This window comes from Haliotis rufescens, unplaced genomic scaffold (genome assembly GCF_023055435.1).
Source record: "Haliotis rufescens isolate VD_foot unplaced genomic scaffold, xgHalRufe1.0.p SCAF_15, whole genome shotgun sequence".
Classification (NCBI taxonomy): domain Eukaryota; kingdom Metazoa; phylum Mollusca; class Gastropoda; order Lepetellida; family Haliotidae; genus Haliotis; species Haliotis rufescens.
The window spans coordinates 13,636,617-13,655,722 of NW_025963835.1; the positions used below are offsets into that span (position 1 = coordinate 13,636,617).

The 19,106-nt window shown below is 39.6% G+C and overlaps 2 protein-coding genes across 3 annotated transcripts in view; one reads left to right on the forward strand and one right to left on the reverse strand.

Moving 5' to 3' along the window:
* Nucleotides 1–567: 567 nt before the first annotated feature.
* Nucleotides 568–10,092, forward strand: LOC124118062 (acyl-coenzyme A thioesterase 5-like). Its single transcript, XM_048395988.1, has 8 exons — nt 568–778; nt 2,747–3,010; nt 3,274–3,443; nt 3,918–4,031; nt 4,178–4,266; nt 4,990–5,071; nt 6,297–6,498; nt 7,458–10,092. The coding sequence occupies exons 1-8, from the start codon at nt 568–570 to the stop codon at nt 7,583–7,585; spliced, it is 1,260 nt and encodes a 419-aa protein (XP_048251945.1). The 3' UTR covers nt 7,586–10,092.
* A 3,317-nt stretch (nt 10,093–13,409) lies between these two features.
* Nucleotides 13,410–19,106, reverse strand: part of LOC124118063 (von Willebrand factor D and EGF domain-containing protein-like) — a 53,777-nt gene continuing 48,080 nt past the window's right edge. For both annotated transcript variants that reach the window (XM_048396165.1, XM_048396166.1), the window contains 5 exons: nt 18,751–18,938; nt 18,257–18,511; nt 16,440–16,554; nt 15,365–15,493; nt 13,410–14,855 (listed from right to left, as the gene is read on the reverse strand). In XM_048396165.1, the coding sequence (XP_048252122.1) occupies nt 14,821–14,855; nt 15,365–15,493; nt 16,440–16,554; nt 18,257–18,511; nt 18,751–18,938 (722 nt within the window). In that variant the 3' untranslated portion in view covers nt 13,410–14,820. The remainder of the gene's footprint in view (nt 14,856–15,364; nt 15,494–16,439; nt 16,555–18,256; nt 18,512–18,750; nt 18,939–19,106) is intronic.

The window sequence follows — 19,106 nt, forward strand, 5'->3', positions numbered from 1 at the left end:
AATCCACTTAACCGTTGCCATGGTTATTTGCAACACTGTCTCATAAAAGTGTGTTTTGTTTGAATTATGTATCTATGGCATGGTCTCTGTCGAGATTCAGCTTCTCGTTCACCAGTCGCTGCCAAAGATAACGTACGTCTTTGTGGTGAGATCCGTGTTTATCAATTAGGTTTTATAGGAATTTAAAATGGGAAATCTGAACTGCGAAGAAGTTATAAAACCTTGTTTGTACATGTGCGGTGTGGAGGGCACTGGTGATTGTAAATTCAGGAAATAAGATGTGTGAGTGAGTGAGTGAGTATGTTTTTACACCGCTTTTAGCAATATTTCAGCAATATCACGGCGGGAGACACCAGAAACGGGCATCACAAATTGTATCCATGTCGGGGATCGGACCCGGGTCTTCGCCGTGACGAGTGAACGCTTTAAGCACTAGGCGACGCGACCGCCCCTGGCAATAAGATGATAATATATGTTCAGTTAAAAATTTAACTTTCATGACTTTCTGTTATACATATGCAGAAGCTTACGAGAGACATCACCAGCAAAGGCCAAATATATTCCAGAATGGTTTGTCTAAACATAAGTCCAAAGGTGGCACTGGTTGACGAGAAAATCTCCATCACAGTTACTGACCTTTGTCCACTACAGCGAGTGACAGTACAGGCATGGGTGGAAGAAGGAAAGGCAGTGTTCAGCTCATGTGGCCATTTCCTGGCAGACCAACAAGGACAGGTCGATATTGCTCAACATGCGTCATTGGGAGGATCATACAGAGGTAAATAAGTGCCAATGCTACTTCATTTACTTCAATGGGTTGCTGTAAAAATAGGCTCTAACGATTCTTAAGAAGCACAGTGATTCATGTACAGGCATCCGCCTATCACCTTTCAGGCATCATATATGCCCCTGTCAGTCACAGTTAGAGATTTTATTGTATTGTCAAAGTCCTGTAACATTTACTGTACTGTAAACATTCATACGTTTTCAGCATTCTGCATAACACATTACATATTTCATAGCTGATTTCCAAATTGAAAGGTTTCACCATTGGTATTACTGGTAACACACGAGCTGATGCTGCAGCTAAAGCAGCTCGTGATAAATCAGTCTCTCATTTCTCAATTCCCTCCAGTGATTTTAAACAATGCATCAAGGAACAGGTCTGTATTTTGAAGCAGAAAAAATGAAACACCCAAGTGGGTACTTACACCCAAATAAGCTTACACCTACATGTACTTGGGTTGCCAGTCAAGACAAGACGAGGTTGTTTTGCGATGATGTCACATTGACCAAAGTCGTGATACCCATTGATATTAATTAAAAAGTGAGGATCCTCCATTCTGTATCCCTTTTGATGACAGAATCCAGTGATTGACATCATGAGCATCGATCCACGCAATTGGGATCGATGACATGTATCAACCAAGTCAGCGGGCCTGACCACCCGATCCCGTTAGTCGCCTTTTACGACAAGCATAGTCGCCTTTTACTGCAAGCATGGGTTGCTGAAGACCTATTCTACCCCGGAATCTTCACGGGTCCAAATTTTTATTTTTTAAAAAAGATTTATTTTAAAAAGTAGATGACTTTGGGAATGAATTAATAGCTGAGATTTTTAGTTGCTGTACCTTCAAAGGGGGTTGAAGTAATGTAAAACAATTGGCCCCTGAGAGAGTACGTCAGTAATCAAAGTATTTTTCACATCTCCGTGATTTTAATCGTAGAATACTTGTCGATTTTGACTGGTTGGCTTAATTATCTGACAACTGCCAGTGGCCAGAGGGATGGTGTATGTCCTGCTGGGGTACCACGTAGGTAGCAGAAGTACCGTAAGTCCCCATGAACACTAGTGTGGTGCCCTGACTTTGGTTGCTGGTAATTTATAGGCCATTTCTATGATGGGGTATTATGAATAGTCATATTTTAGGAATAAATGCCAGTTATGAAGATAAATCTATTATACTCTAGTTGTTTTACTGACTATTGTCGACGGGTTTTTATGAACTCAAAATGCCTTTAGTCTTGATATATAAATTGGTCTCATCACGATGTGCCTGAAATACTGCCTATGTAACGTTAAGCGTAACTGAACCACTCACTCGCACTGACAATAATTGACATTGTTATAAACCAAAAAAAACTATACGAACAAAATATATATTGTACTATAGCTAAATTGGATAGAATTATCATTAAACCGCCTGCATGTTATCAAAAATGAGCGGGCCACTGTAACTTGATAATGCCCTCATATTGCTTGAGTACGGGCCATTATCATGCCTTTGTTAGGTGACGTCATAGGATAGGGATAGGTGACATCACGTACAATAGTGACGTCATCTGGTTTGTTCTATAAAGTTTCCATAGCAAAAGTGGGTCAGTGACATTCGTGTTGATTGCAGTAAGTGTTTCAAAACAGATATCGTTGTTTCTTTTTATTTGATAACAAATTCCAAATCAAATTCCATCCATTTTAGCTATAATAACGGTCACGCTATTTTCAGTGCATTATCATTTGCAGAAGCCCTCGGTCTTTTCAACTGCCCTCTTTCGTCGGGCAGTTAATCGAAGAACTCGAGCTTCTGCAAATGATAATGCCCTGAAAAATAGTGTTTCCCTTATAAAAATTATGAAAAAGTTGTGATTTGCCTTGTTAAGGCATATTTGCTTTGCGGTGTCATTGAAATGTAACTTTGCAAAAATATCAAATGTCATGTTTGTCTATGTATCTCTTTTCATTCAGGTATTGACAGTATGGGCCTGTTCTGGAGTATGAAGCCTGTCCCAGGAATGTCAAAGGCCGCGCTTCTCAGGAAGGTAGACGTGACAACACCTCTGGTCTTCAGACTATCAGTCATAGATGACCACATCCCCTTTGCTGACCTCCAGCAGCTCACGACAGTGGTGCTGGTTACAGACGAGGTACAACGCTGGTACAAACACGGTTCTGTGAGGAGGATTGTCATGCGTGAAGGTTCTCTGAGAGGAACTCTCTTCTTGCCTGCAGGTAAGACCCCATGGTTCGAACACGTATGCGTAAAGTTTCGCCTTTTTGAAAATACAAGGATTCCTTTAATTGATATATGGCTGTAACAAATATCAGTATAAACCTGTATAAATAGTGTGTAACAAAGCGGGTCTTTGGAAAGATTCACATCTCAGATATAATAAACATTTTGAATTAGTTTTTTGGTTAGTAGAACATTGTAAAGGACGCAATTTAATTATAACAAATTGCACAGCTTATATTACATCATTGATTGTGTACAGGTGAAGGGCCATTTCCTGGAGTGCTCGACATGTTTGGTTCAGCGGGAGGTCTTGCGGAGTTCCGTGCTGCCTTGTTGGCTTCTAGAGGCTTTGCTTGCTTTGCTCTTGCTTACGTCAGATATGATGATCTGCCTACTTCATTGGCTGACATTGACTTTGAATACTTTCTTGTAAGTTGCTCTATCTTGAATATGCTTAAATATTGTTACGTACAAGGAATGTAGGCATATTACTATAAAAGATGTTCGTACCCTGAATATGTTTTATTATGTACATGGACAATTACGTTACCTCATAGAGCATGGAAACTTTAAAAAATAAAACTATGAATTCTGAAGATAATGAATCTTGAATCTCAATTCTAGAAATGTTGGGCTTATAACCACATCCATCAAACGGTATTTGCCTGATAATATTTAACTATGTACTTACAATTTAACTTAATACATAGCTATTCAGCATGTCCTGCAAACAAAATGATGTATCCCTGCAAACAAAATGATGTATCACAGTCTTTTCTGGAACAAATCACTATTGTCAATACATGTACAAGCCCCCCTAAGAAGGAGAAATATCTTCAGCCTCATTAAGGGATCACTGCCTCTTGAGATCTCTGGATGAAAAAATATTGATGTTTTGTTCAGGATGCTGTGGACTGGCTGGCCTCTCTTCCCTATGTCCAGGCTGGAGGTATCGGTGTGGTCGGTACCTCAAAGGGAGGTGAACTGGCCTTCCTGCTTGGCATGGCCACTGATCAGGTGAACTTGATTTAACAATGAAAAGTCAAAGTATAGTTGATACAGATTTGAAATAGGTGTGTCTATCAGGCATGTCCTCTCTAACGTGTATTGTCTGCATTCAATACCAGTTTTCCCAACCATAACAGATGCAATTCTCTCAATAGGTGAAGGCTTTGGTGAATATCTGTGGTGCTCCGGTGTATGGATTTGATGATCTAACAAAGAGTGGACATTCTTTTTGGAAAGGGTTCAAGTAAGTATGTATATGTCTTGCTTGCGTTGTATTTAATAGCTGTGCTCAGCAATAATCAAACTATATAATGGCTGTCTTAAATGATCACAATATCACTGAGCCTTTTTGCAATGGAGGACGAAGTGTCAGACATCAGTTTTGTTACTGAAGCATCAAACATGGAAATGTGCCATAACATTTTGTTAATCCTTTACTAAGGCCTTGAACGGCACGACTATGCTTGTCGTAAGAGGCGACTAACGGGATCGGGTGGTCAGACTCGCTGACTTGGTTGATGCATGTCATCTATCCAAATTGCGTGGATCGATGCTCATGATGTCAATCACTGGATTGTCTGACCCAGGCTCAATCATTTACAGTCCGCCGTCACATAGCTGGAACATTGCTGAGGGCGGCTTTAAACAACAAACCAACCAACCAATTTGGAAATCTTCATCGCAAAATACGTTGCAGCATCTTTGGAATAGCTCAGAGCAATCAACATAATTAACCGAGCCTGACCCCCTGGTCTAGTGTTGTCATCTCCTTACGAAAAGGGTGCTGGGGACGTACTCCTAATCGGACCCATACAGGCGATAACACGCCAATAGTCACCTTTCGTTATGTGTATTCGTGTCTTAAATATGGTCGCCACTGTTGCAACCAATGTCATTTTGTTGGGAACAGTTGGAATTTTGTAATTAGTAAACCTGAGAGCCTTATTTGATATGATTTCATTTTCAGGATGGATGAAAGTAAATTGAGACAAACCGATGAAGGTGTTTATTTGAAAGACGCGGCTCGCTATGACACTGAAATCATACCAGTGAGTGTATTTATTCACTGCAATCCACATATTTTGGGGCCAGAGTCATTTCTGGTCACTTGTTGTTTATGTCAGGGGTACAGCTTCATGATATAACATGTGTTAAACAATTACATGGAGATCAATAAGCATGTAGACAGTATAAATGTTCAGGCAAATATTCATAAAACGTCAGTATAAACGTAATTAATACGGACAGTAGGTGTCCAAAGCTCGTTATGGAATACTGCCAGAAGTTGATATGTTCGTACATTTGGATCGATTTTACTTATTTCATGTTTAGAATTAGTAGGTAAATTGGACAGAAATAGACGTACATCATAGATCAAGCAAGAGGTAATGGATCAATTCATTGTGTGAGCTGTACATTTTCTTTTAGTAGTGTAAAAATGAAAATGCTGAACATACTATTAGGCTGGGTGATTTATGTTGTGGAAGTCAGGAAGGAAAGGGATGAATTTGCTTTTTTTATTCTAATTCATTAAAGTTTAATATATTCAAGATCAAAGGCCCACATAATAATTGGTTACAAAATGTTAAGATTAAGGTGATCAAAGGAAATACATGTACAGTGCATATGACGTTAATGAGAATATTTTGGGATTGAAATAGCTTTTTACAGAATTGGAGCAGAGACGGCTGACAAGAATAGTTACACAGTTTCAGTTCATGTTGCCACTTTTGGTGCAGGGGAATTTGGAACTGCAACTGGTTTAGCCGAAAAGTCTGACTTCCCGTGTAACTTAAGATCGTTTCGAAAGTACCATGAAGTAATAATAACCATGTTCTGATTTTTACACAAAGACCGTACTTAATAACACTCTTTATAGGTGAAATACCGGACATCTCTATGGGGAGCGATACTACTAAATTAAGGCTAGAGTAATAAGGGTAAGCTGGGCTAGAAATAATTCACATATTTCATTATTTTTTTCTCTGGTTGATTTTGTCTTTATACTGCAATGAGCCATCGGTATAATTCCATGCCTCAGGCCTTTGGCATATCTATTATCTCTTTCATGAAATCCCTTGCAGGATCGATAGGTTCTGCAGACTCAAGATCGGCTACTGCGGCTTCGTGGCTTTGTCCGAAACGATTTTAGCAGTATGACTCTGTGCATCTCTCTTTGGCATATTTATGGCATTCTCTTGTAGGTGCAATGGGGTTTGTACACTCGGGTATTAGGTAATGCTGCTTCATGACACTATTTTAATGTTTTTGCAGGCCTGGTCGAATAATGCCCAGATCTTATACTTGTGTGGTGAAGATGATGGCGTATGGAGAACAGACTTTTCCAATACATTCATTGAGACTTGTCCTGAAGAGAAGAAAAATAACATTGAACTCATCATCTATCCATGTACAGGACATCTTATTGAGCCACCATACATGCCCGTGTCCAGAGCAATGTTCCATAAAGTCCTTGGTGAGTGTTTATTTGTATTAGCCACACTTACGTGTACATGTAGCACACAGTACAACCAAAGACCAATACAGAACAAACCGAACACATTCTTGTAGTCTGTCACTCAAATCCACTGTAGACGTCTCACAGTGCTGCAACAAACTGACCACTTTGTACTAAGATATCGGCATCTCTGCGTGCCTGTGTGTGCGTGCGTGCATGCTTGTGTGCTGTTTTGCGTGCTAGCGTTTCGGGACATTTATTTTCGCATTTAACTTCTCCACGTTGTCTTTGTTGTTGATCTCAGTTTATTCTCGTGATTTGTCCAAATCATTATGCCAATGGAGACACCACATGTCTTTTGTAACCAGGAGAAGGACCAAAGTTCGAGAAACTGTCATCAGGTCAATTTTTGCCCCAAACAAGTTACCATTCACCTTTTCGACACCACTGTTTCTTTACTCCACCTTATGATGTGACATGTGCGCTATAATTGCATTCTACCTCGTGTCACAAGAATCATATCATATCCATGCTTGCAACGATATTGCATCCTCCAATGTGGCAATACACAGCAAATCTATATAGGTTTCTGTTTCATAGTGACATGACTATACACCAGTAGCTCTAGTTTGTTTTTTTTATTAAATACCATATTGTAAGTTTTAATCGAGATTGTTTGAACGAGGCTGTAATATGTTTAAACAGAAAAGAATTTGAAATGGTCATTGACTTAGTAACGTTGATCGATATTGCGGTGATGAAATATATTTAACTGAGCAACAACAATGACGGCTAATTTTTCAACAGAGTTAGATCGATACATGTTACTAATACTGTTCAATTGTATTTGTATTTTAGTCTGTTTCTCAATATGACATTTTACATATTTGACCAGGTAAGCGTTTATATTCAATCCTGATAAATTCCTCACTGACAAACTTGTACTGTACTCGACTCTGGATGTGCTTCCCCAACAGGCTATACACTGGTGATGGGAGGACAGCCTAAAGCTCATGCTGCAGCCCAGGAGGACGCCTGGAGAAGACTTCTTCACTTTCTCCACAAACACTTGCCACATGAGCATCACACATCTGGTCGGTTATAGCTAAAACACTGTTCTATACCCTTAAATATTTTATATTTGGCGTAAGTCTATCCACTTCGTCCACCAACAACTTAATACAAGATATGAACCATTCGAATTGGAATTGACGGATACCATAACATCATTGCGTAAATGTTGATGGTTTACACCTACCGACAGACGTTCAGCTTTGGAGGGCTTTTCGGAAATTCAGACGCCAACGGACGGATTATAATAGGAAACAATATTGCAAATTAGGAAATATCTACAAATCAACATGTAGGAAATTCAAATCTAACATCCAAAGATCAAGACTGACAGAACTCTATTGCACGTTATACAGCCCATCCACGCTTTCGAAAACGATTCGTTCATGTCCAAACCGGAACACTCACAAACCAAACATATCAGCAAATGCATGGCTATCACATTTTAAAAATCTATTTTTATCTGATGAAGCACCATGTTATTCTGAATGCTTATATCCTGAAGATGTTGGCAAGCACACTAACAAATATGTAGACATACAAATTCTAGAATCACTTATAACGCCTACAGAAATCCAAGACGCCTTTTCCGAGCTTAAGACTGTAAACTCTGTCGGTGTCGACTAAATTATATCGGAAATGATCAAATATTCTCTACCTAACTCTATGCCATTTCTTGTGAGATGTTTCAATAAAATATTTGATGAGGGTACGTTCCCATCCACATGGGCGAAATCAATTATCATCCCCATATTTAAACATGGTAATGTGAACAACCCTGGCAACTACCGGGGTATTTTTTTAACTGGTATCTGAGGTAAGGTATTTACCAGTATTATCAATAACAGACTGATTTAGTGGTCGAACATGTGGGACCTGATACCCGAAGCGCAGGCTGGATTCTGGAAAGGCTATTCCACATTTGTCCATATTTGACCATACACTGCATGCAGTAACTGAAAAAGATCTCTCATATAATAAACGTAAATTATATGTTGCCTTTGTGAACTTCAAAAAAACATTCGATTCTGTGGATAGACGTCGATTGTGGAAATGTTTACAAAATCACAACTTTGATGGCCAAATGTATATGATACTTAAATCAATTTATCAAAATGTTAAATCATATGTTCGATGTGACAAGGCTGACTTTTTCGATCGGTCAGCGTCACGGATGTGTATTGAGCCCTATGCTATATTCATTTTTGATTAATGAACTATACAATGAAATTTCACTTTCTGGAAAACATAGAGTCCAACTTTTTCCTGACATAATAGAACTTTTGATGTTGTTGTTTGCGGATGATGTCATTCTTTTGTCAAGCACCATATCAGGATTACAGAACCAACTCGATATTCTGTCAGTGTACTCGGATAAATGAAGACTTGAAGTAAACTTAGATAAGACAAATATTGTGACTTTTAGAAAAGGAGGGCCTACTGCATTGAGAGAAATGGTGGCATTTAAAGGTGAAGATATGAATACTGGGAATATAAATACCTTGGAATATTATTCACAAGTACATGAAACGTAAGTAAATCGGTGTTAAATGTATCAACAAGAGCAAAGAAAGCTTTCTTTCAATTACAGTCTGTTGTGTTTAAACTTGGCTTTGCTACACCTCACATTTTCTTTAAACTGTTTGATTGTCAAATACGGCCGATCTTATTGTTTGGCGGAGAAATATGGGGCTGTCGAGAGCTTTATTCAATCGAAAAGGTTCAACTGTAAAATATTTCTTAATGTGGGAATGTCAACTCCCAGTAATATGGTTTATGGTGGATGTGGGAGGTTCCCACTATATATAACATCTTATACTCGTTATTGGCTGAAGTTATTATGTAAGCCTGCCAAAGAAATAGTATAATATGCTGGTATATCTTAATAATATTGGAAAGGACACATGAGCTTCCCGTGTACGCTTGACTCTTTTTGATTATGGCTTTGGACTCATATGTATCTCGCAATCTATTGGTGACATTCATATGTTTTACAACAATTTAGTACTCGTGCTATAGATATGTTCATTCAGGAGTGGCATTCTAGGCTTTCAGGAAGTTCGAGATACGACACATATCGTAACATTAAGTCTCTCCTTGAACCAGAGTCGTTTCGTTCAAATTAAAGATGCACACACTTCCGCAATACATGCATACGCTTTAATAGGCTTGGTCTGAATGATTTAAAAGTGAATAGAGGAAAATATTAAAGTTTGAAAAGTCCCGTCTGTAACCTTGGCGCTGAAGACGAATTTCATTTTATGTTTATTTGCCCCATATATACCAAAATAAGAAGGAAATATCTACCCGTCTGATCATTTTCATGTATATCTACTAATAACTTTGAATGTCAGCTGTCAAGCAAAAAATTATAGCTTTCAACTGCAAGTGTCTTTATGCGTACATCATACTTTTGTGTTACGTCTGTTGTTGTTGTCTTGATACTCCGTATACTACAATATTTGTTAATATAACTGACGGAAGTGTATGTCTATGTAACCTACTTGTATATGGGCCAATGGCCTTTCATACAATAAACCATTGAATTGAATTGACAAAATTCCTTTTTGATTGTTCAAAATAAGCAGTTCCCATAATTATAAGATTCTTTCTTATTCCAACCATATCACAAGTATGTATTCATGAATCACTAACAGAATACAAATAATTACTTTTGAAGAGGTCAATATGTCAAAACAAGGACACTCTGACCGAGCTGAGGCCGCATCATGCGCTTTGTTATTCCGAAATTTCCTCTAAAGTTTATGAATCCTTCAAATCATCTTCTGTTTCATTACAGTAACGTAGCTGCGAATCGTTAAATGACGCCATCTTGTTTTCTAGCAGCGAGTCAATATTCATCACGTGACAGGGTAATACTGATCGAGTGACGAGTCAATATTCGAGGTCAGTGTCAGTAACATGATATTGGGGTCAACATTCAAATGTATGTTTCGTCACGTGATACGGAATAACCAATGGATTTGCATGATTCATAATCAAGGTACAACAATTAGTTATGAAACGAGGTGTTCGCCAAAAGATGAGCGTATCTTGACCTACTGGTGACACCCGTCATAAACATTTGCAAGTCAAGCGTTCATCTGAACAAACACTTGGACATATTATCTACGATCAGAGTCAGACATAATTTCAATCACCTATGCATCGAAATTTCGAAATGTCACTCTGAATCTCACTTCTCAGCAACAGTACTATCAGTGTTCATGTTTGTGTGTCGTCGCTACATAGCTGAAATAATGCCGATGTGACGTTACATTTTAACATACTCACTTATCTTTGCGTCACAGCAACGCTATCGCAACGTTCAACTGACAAACCACAACACCAAACAGTCCGGTATGCCCTGTGATCACTGAGGCGCCCGTAAAAGGTGTCAATGTACACGGCCGTGTCACTGCAACGGAATGACGGTATCAACGACGAATTACCCGCTCAGGTGTTTTTGGCATAATCTGTTGCGTATCAAACAAATTGATTGGACCATCAAATGAGGATGTCGATAGCGCCTGGGGCATAACTCATAAAATGTTCAATATTTATAAATTGCCTTCCGCTTTGTATGAGGTCATTGGAGTATGAACCTTCGAAGATTTCCCAGGGCGGTCGGGTAGCTTAGTGGATAAAGCGTTCGCTCGTCACGCCGACGACCCGGGTTCGATTCCCGACATGGGTACACAGTGCGAAGCCAATTTCTGGTATCCCCCGCCGTGATATTGCTGGAATATTCCTTAAAGCGGCCTAAAACCACACTCACACACTCACTCGTGGATTTCCCGGGTGTTTCCTAAGAAATGTGGAAGTAGTCCGTCAGTGTTTAGTTGATTTCGAGGAAACATGTACGTCTTCAGTCGCGTGATAAACGTATGAACTCGCTCACTCACTCACATTCAAACAACATGTAACGTTGTATACACATTAAACAGGTGCTGAGCAGGTGCCTTTTGCTGGTCAGGTGTGTTTTATCTGAGGTTTTTTACGATTTTAAGTAAAGTAGTAGTACTACTGAGGTTGACACAGAATTATCAAAGGCTAAGGAACACAAATCAAGAACACACAAGATATGTGAACATAGACATTTCAAGAAGTGAGTGAGTGAGATTGGTTTTACGCCGCTTTTAGCAATATTCCAGCAATATCACGGCGGGGGACACCAGAAATGTGATCAAGCTGTTTGAGTGTGACTGCACCCGCCGACGGCGTGCATTGTGGAATTATTGTCCAATCAACAACACATTGCCTGCCTGGTCGCCGTTATAATGCTGTGGTACTGCCTACCAGCGTAAAACCATAGTCACTCACTCACTTTATCACTCCTCCTTTCACATCCACCGACGCGGAACACACGGTCACAGACATCATCACTGCACTCCTTCATCTAAACACCTTTGGGGTTTGTCTATCGCTTATTTGAAAAGAAGAAAAGCCGACTTCCTTGTACTAACTAAACAACTGACTGTCAAAAGCAAACATTACTTGAAAACTCTGCCATGGGGTATCGTGTTTACTTTATTATGTTATATTTGCTACGAAAGAAAACATTTTCATTGACGTACGTTTGGACTGCCCCATAAACAAAATGTGAAAACATAGTACCAGGAAGGTTGTCCTTCGTGTCATGGCCTACATCCTGATTCAGTTAGGTATATAAATAAAGAGCAGTGAAGCATCACTTTGTCATCTACGCCCACATTTGCTATTGCCCTTTCAAAGAAATATTTTCATCTCACATAGCTTAATAAATACTTCACCTCATGACCTCGCTTGTGTTGAGCGCTGAATAGTTCTCTGACAACGGCTGTTCTACTATGCATTTATATTTTTCCTCATATGAATTATCAATCAAATATGGTTCAACCGTTTGGAAAGAAAATAAACCTCATATTATGAAACAGTATCGAGGCTCGACAGCTATTTTTGAATGTAGTCAGCAAATACAAACGCATGTACATAACACCGATATTGCTGCATAAATGTGAAGGACTATTTGACAAGCACGAAACTAAAAAATTAAACAATGGTTCAGCAATCAGTTTCATTTATTATTGAATAGTGATTGAGTGAGTGAGAATGGTTTTACACCGCTTTCAGCAATATTCCAGCAATATCACGGCGGGGGGACAACAAAAATGGGCTTCACATTTTGTATCAATGTCGGGAACAGAACCCGTGACGAGGAACAGCTTTAACCACTAGGCTACGCTATCGACTCTAATATTGCATAGGAATAGTCGTTTCAACTTCGATCATTTTATGCCTTCTTTGGTATTTGATTTGATTTACCATAGAACATTATACACACAAAAAATATTTGCTTTTTACATTAAACTTCTTATCATAAGCACAGATTCTCTGAGCGAAGTTGATTTCAGTTTTTGTCAATAACGGCGCAGTTTTAATTTTATTTTATTTTCATAAATAAATGAAAGAAGAACAATACGATACAATCACTGGTTTATCTGATCATGACACCATTCAATATTATTCTCTACTTAAATCCGATGCAAAAAGAATGAGTAAAAATAGTTACATACTTCTAACTAAATACATACACTTCTGACTTCAAGGATTATGATCAGATGAGAAAAACGTGTATTTCGTATTTGTTTAATGCTTCTAGACAATCTTCGCCAAATTCACAAGTTACATTTCTAGAATGCATACATTACCGTGTTAACGAATGAAACATCCCCAGATGATACATGTGTTTATTTCTCTCAGTATTGCCAGTAAGTATGAGCATGAGATGATGAACGAAAGAGGTCTCTGGTTTGACCGGTCACTGTGCGTAAACTGAAACCTCGATCAACATTCCGAATACAAAACGCAAAGTCCAGTTCTTTGTTAACAGGTTTATTTGAATGTAATCAACAAATATAAAAGAATTCTGGTAGGATTGGAAAATGTAACTGAAGCAAATAAATTGTACAGCGGACAGGAGATGTGTTTTAACACAGAACGCAATTCATAAATTGAAAACAGAAGTAAAAAGGTCATTATAAACTGAATATATTTTTGAGCACATATCATTCTACCATGAATTTGAAAATATCGGTTTGTCGCCTTTCAAAGCACATTACCCCCCTCTGATTGAAACAGCCCTCTTATTGACAGTGAGTTCTGGTTTTTTTCAGTCACTGTGGACAGGCATTTTGAAACAATGATGTTCACAATACTAGTTTAGAAATGCATAACTGTGGTTTCTACAGTCATGATTCAATGTAGAGTTAGGTTACCTGTAGATTTCACCGCGCTAAATTGAATTTGGTACCGAACGCGCAGCATTGGAAACACATTATGTTTATTTCCTTTCTACCGTGACTAAATAAAACGCGAACTCTTTGGTCTAGCAAATATATTGAGTGAAGCGGCATGGGTTGAGTCCAGTGTTTTGAGAGGGTGGTCGATGTGAATTACGGATTCACCGACAACATCCTTTAAACCAAATATGGCGCTGTATATGCTCAGGCAGTTTGTTTGCACCGCAATACTTCACTCGAACATATGACAGGCATTGAAATCATATAAGCACGGCAACTTGGAAACTAACATGAGTTGGTCACACATGATAAAACCTAAGCAAGCTTTGCAAAGCTTTCGTTCAACACCGCACGTCACCATTATGACGTCTTATCGCTCATTGTGACGCAAAAGATAATACGTCACAGTCGTATATAGAAAAGCGCCGAATTCCAAGCTCTCTATTGTATCAAAACTTAAAATACATTCTCTTAGTAGATTTAAGTCGTGTTTCTACCCGAAATGTATTGCCACACATCCTTTGAATATTGTAGTTACCGCAACTTTGCATTTTGTAATCTATAATTGTAGATATAATTATATAAATGTGCCTACCGACAAGACAACTTTTTTTAAGAATATTAGCTTCCGCTAATCCAGCTCTTTCATTCAGAGGGGGTCTTTTGTGATTTAATAACCTCTCATTGACCAATCAGGATCGAGTAATTTATCAATTCACGGTAGAATTATCTATATTAGTCATGTTTTAAAGATTTGAAAATGAAAGTGACAAATCCAATTCGACTTTCACAAGAACTCTCTGCTCAAAGCAACAATGACATCTTCTATATGTCAATACATGTATATACTCTACGCATAACTAGATAATACAGATAATACAGGTCTTCAAACACGTATCGAAACTCGAAACTCCCAAAATAACAGATTTGAGGATGGTATTGTTCATTTGCAGTGTGCAGGCAACACAGCTGGATGTTGTGTTCATTCTTATGTGAGCTCTTTCCCTTTTGCATTGTTCTGCCCTGTAACAGAAACACATTACATTAGAAATATAACTATGTGTGATGTTATATTTACAGTCACTATTAATACAATCTTATTCTTAAAACTGAGGGGGCGGTTGGGTAGCCTAGTGGTTAAAGCGTTCGCTCGTAACGCCGAAGACCCGGGTTCGATTCCCGACATGGGTACAATGTGTGAAGCCCATTTCTGGTGTCCCCCGCCCTGATATTGCTGGAATATTGCTAAAAGCGGCGTAAAACCACACTCACTCACTCACTCTTAAAACTGAGCTACTTGGCAGTATAGTACATCTAAGTGTGCAAGCAGGGACTACAATCTTCAATGTTCTTTTAATGGCAGAATTGAAAATGAAAGTTGGTTTTAACGCTGTTTAACAGAAATAATATCATGGCGATTGCAGCCTATTGTGAGAGTAAAGGGCAAAAGTGCATGTTATCACACCAGTTAGATTTTCCTTCATCTAAAACCATGAATGCCGTTTCATTAAGTCGTATAGTTGTTTATTTACCAGTTCTCTGCCTCTGTTTGAATAAGCAGATCAACGCAACAACGATGATGATGACGAGAACGACTCCCCCGACAGCAGCAGCTACAGCTATCAGAAGAAGCTGCCTAGTCTCTGCCTGGCATCTCGACTCTGAAACATACATTATAACATATATACTTGTTTATGGAGCGAATGAGTAGTTGACTATTGTTTTACGCCACAGTAACTTACATTTTAGTAACATCAAATCTTGACCAGACAAACCAGTGGCTGAAGGCATGAGCAACGGTTCGCCGAATAGTCACACAACCAACTAGGTCACATATTGAAGACACCATATTTATATTTTCTTGGAATTTTACAACTACATAGGTCAATGGGGACTTTGTTCTTCCCAAGAAATCCTAGGGGTATGTTTCAACAAATCATGAAAGAGTAAATGAAACATCTCACGCAAAAGCTCCGGTGCCCCAACCTTATCAACCACAACCAATCTTTCACAACGTTTGATTTGGTGTGTTGGTTTGTTATGTGACGCCGCACTCAGCAATATTCCAGCAATATGAAGGCGGTCTGTAAATAATCGAGTCTGGACCAGACAATCCAGTGATTAATATCATGAGCAACGATCCACGCAACGTTTGAGGTACAATAGTACACGTTCTTTCAACGAATATTTTATTTTAAAGAACGTCATTCTACTCTTGCTCAAAAGTTGTTGGGTTACTTGAGGTGGACATTTCCTAAATTTGACCAAAAAATTATCTTATTGCTATTCTTTAAATTGACTTGTACCATATGTTCCCGTGTTTGTTCAGGTGAACATTTGACTTGCCTTTGAGTGTGTTTTGACGGGTGCTACATTTCGCGAACATCTGGTATCATCACCATTTGATAGTGATTATGGAAGGAATCGTACAATAGAATCGCATTTTAGCAGTGAATTCTTACGATTACGGAAACTGTGTTTTCGTTTTTGTCATCATGATTATGGAACAGGTTTTGTCGCTTTTATTTTCAAAGGGATAAGCATATCGACCTTATCCAAAGTCCCTCCAGTTTACATCTGATGTACTTAGTGCTAACAGTACTTTACCTGGTCTAGTTTTCCAGGTTCTCTTGTTGTCGGCCACGTCACACACCAGACAGTTGTTTCCAGATTGACTCGCACCATGAGGAACACACGTCCCTCTGTCGAGGCAGTATGGACCCTGGAATAACAAGTTTCATGAAACTCCTGTACACCCAACTCCAGATATAATCAGATCAAACATTTAGAATAGACCTGCTCCACTTACAAATTACTAGGTGAACTGATTTTTTGGTGCTATTTATACTCTTCAAAAAAGGAAACTTGACACTGACTTTCAAAATGTAATATAATGCGATTGTTTCAAAATAGGACACAGAAACCATAATTGAAACACTGTTTGAAGATCAATGTACACAATATTCAAAACATTAATCGTGTCACCTAGACAGACACACGTACACGATACAGTTAATGTCACAGGGGTACAGAAAATGCCAGTATCGGTTGTGCCCACCACGTGCATCAATCACCGCTTGACACCGACGACCCATAGATGCAATCAAGTTGGCAATAACACGCTGTTGGATGTGCTGCCATTCATGCTGAAGTGCATCAAGAAGCGCCGGAAGTGTTTTGGGCGGTGGATTCCTTCTGCGAACGCGTCGATCCAACTCGTCCCACAGATGCTCAATCGGGGACAAATCTGGTGACCGGGCTGGCCAAGGTAATGTCTGGATGTTGTTGTGCTGTAAGAAGTCCTGACAAACACGTGCAATATGCGGTCGAGCGTTGTCCTGCTGGAAGTGTCCGCCATGAACGTTGACGTGAGCAAGAACGTAAGGCTGTAGGATCAAGTCTCTGTAACGTATACCTGACAATGCACCTGCCACAAGCACGAGAGGCGTCCTACCACCGTGATGAATTCCGGCCCATACCATGGCACTCCCGCCGCCAAATGGGACGACCTGCTGCACACAGTTGGGGCGTACCGTTCGCCCCGACGCCTGTAGACACGTTCGCACCCATCAGCACGTGTAAGAAGGAAACGGGACTCGTCAGTAAACAGCACATTTCTCCACCTTGCACGTGCCAATCTAACCCTCTGTTGGCACCAAAAAAGACGGTCCGCCAGATGACGTGGGGTCAATACATGACGTCGAACAGGTCTTCGTGCAAAAAGTCCATCCTCCGTCAGTCTGTTGCGTACCGTTTGATCTGATATTCTGCGTACCCCAGGGATCTGTGTGGTTTTAGACGTGGCTGTGGTAGTGCGGTCTCGGAGGTGTCGCAGCCGGATGTATCGATCTTGTGCTTGGGTTGCCACCCTTGGTCTTCCTGACCTAGGTCTATCGTCAACTCTGTTGGTGTTGTTGTATCCACAGTGCGGAGATTGTCTGTCTGGATACGCCAAAGTGCCTGGCCACTTCTTGCTGAGTTGCTCCCGCTTGTAATCTCCCAATGGCGTTGTTCCGTTGAGCTGCATTCAGTCTTGGCATTCTGTCACCGCCTCTACTGCCGTTATAAGGACTGTATGAACAGCCGTTGATGTGGATTTTTATACCCATTCAGCAGGGGGGCCTGCATGCCTAAATGCAGGATCCTGTGCTGCACGTTTTTTACAGGCGGTTGCGTTTGGATGAAGCTGTAAAATTGATCCCCAACCGCTACGTTTATGTGCTTTGCATATGTTTTCGCGTATTATGGACACATCATCTTTCTGTTTGACTTATTTGGTTCTCATTTAATGTAATTATATTAGATATTTGGCAAAAAGAGGTTTTACAGCTATGCCAAGTTTCTTTTTTGGAAGAGTTAATTTTATAACAATTCAAGTAGTTAATTGTTTGTTGGCTTAAATTGTAAAATTCATATAAATATACCTTCACTGTCCACTTGAACTTTGTTTCTCGGTCACCACTAACTCGGATACACGTACTGTTAAACACAATCAGGCCCACACTGTCACTATAGTTACTGACACTGTTGGCAACCGATATCCGGTAGGCACTCACATACTCGCCGTCCTCACTTCCAGTATTGTCATTGGTCATGATTTTGCACTGTGCATGGCCTATGTTGACCACGGTTGCCATGTAGATATTTGATCCAACGATTTCTTGTCCTGATTTTCTAACCTGGCAAACGACATTGTAAATTATGTTAAGCGTAGGTTATGTTTGGTATCAGTTAATACTAATACAGCTATTGTTGTAGCGAAATACATTTATGCTAGATGATAATGACCAGTCTAGGAACATAAATTAATTAATAAGAAAAGCAACATTTCAAGATGAGGATGTATTGTTAACGCTTGGAGTAGCTTCAAGATGATAAAGCTAACGAATGCCACGTTCATATCATGAACTACATTTACCCTGATGTCTTCAACCAAACACCTTGATACGCCTTCGACAAACGTCTCGCCTTTCACGGAAATAACGTCACATGCATCACGCGACATGTCACATGTGTCAACCGCTTCCGTTTCAGTTAGTCGAGGGGGTGTTGTGAGGTCAACAGAACAGTCAGAGCCGCCATAGTTGGTTTGACACACACAATCGCCTGTTAAAATGTCGTAATAGTACTCCTTAAAAAGTAGGGGATCATGAAATAAAGAAGTAAATACCAAGTATTAAAACATTACGACAAACATTCTATGCAGGAACGCATAAAAAAGATAACGCCAACACACATCTGATAGTTTACACGTGTCGCGCGCAGTAGCGCCAC

Excerpts from the sequence above, each read along its gene's own strand:
- LOC124118062 (XM_048395988.1), top strand. The coding sequence starts at position 568 with ATGGTTTGTCTAAACATAAGTCCAAAGGTGGCACTGGTTGACGAGAAA. Across the intron at positions 3,444-3,917 it reads TTGACTTTGAATACTTTCTT|GATGCTGTGGACTGGCTGGC; the intron begins GTAAGTTGCTCT and ends TGTTTTGTTCAG. Across the intron at positions 4,032-4,177 it reads TTGGCATGGCCACTGATCAG|GTGAAGGCTTTGGTGAATAT; the intron begins GTGAACTTGATT and ends TTCTCTCAATAG.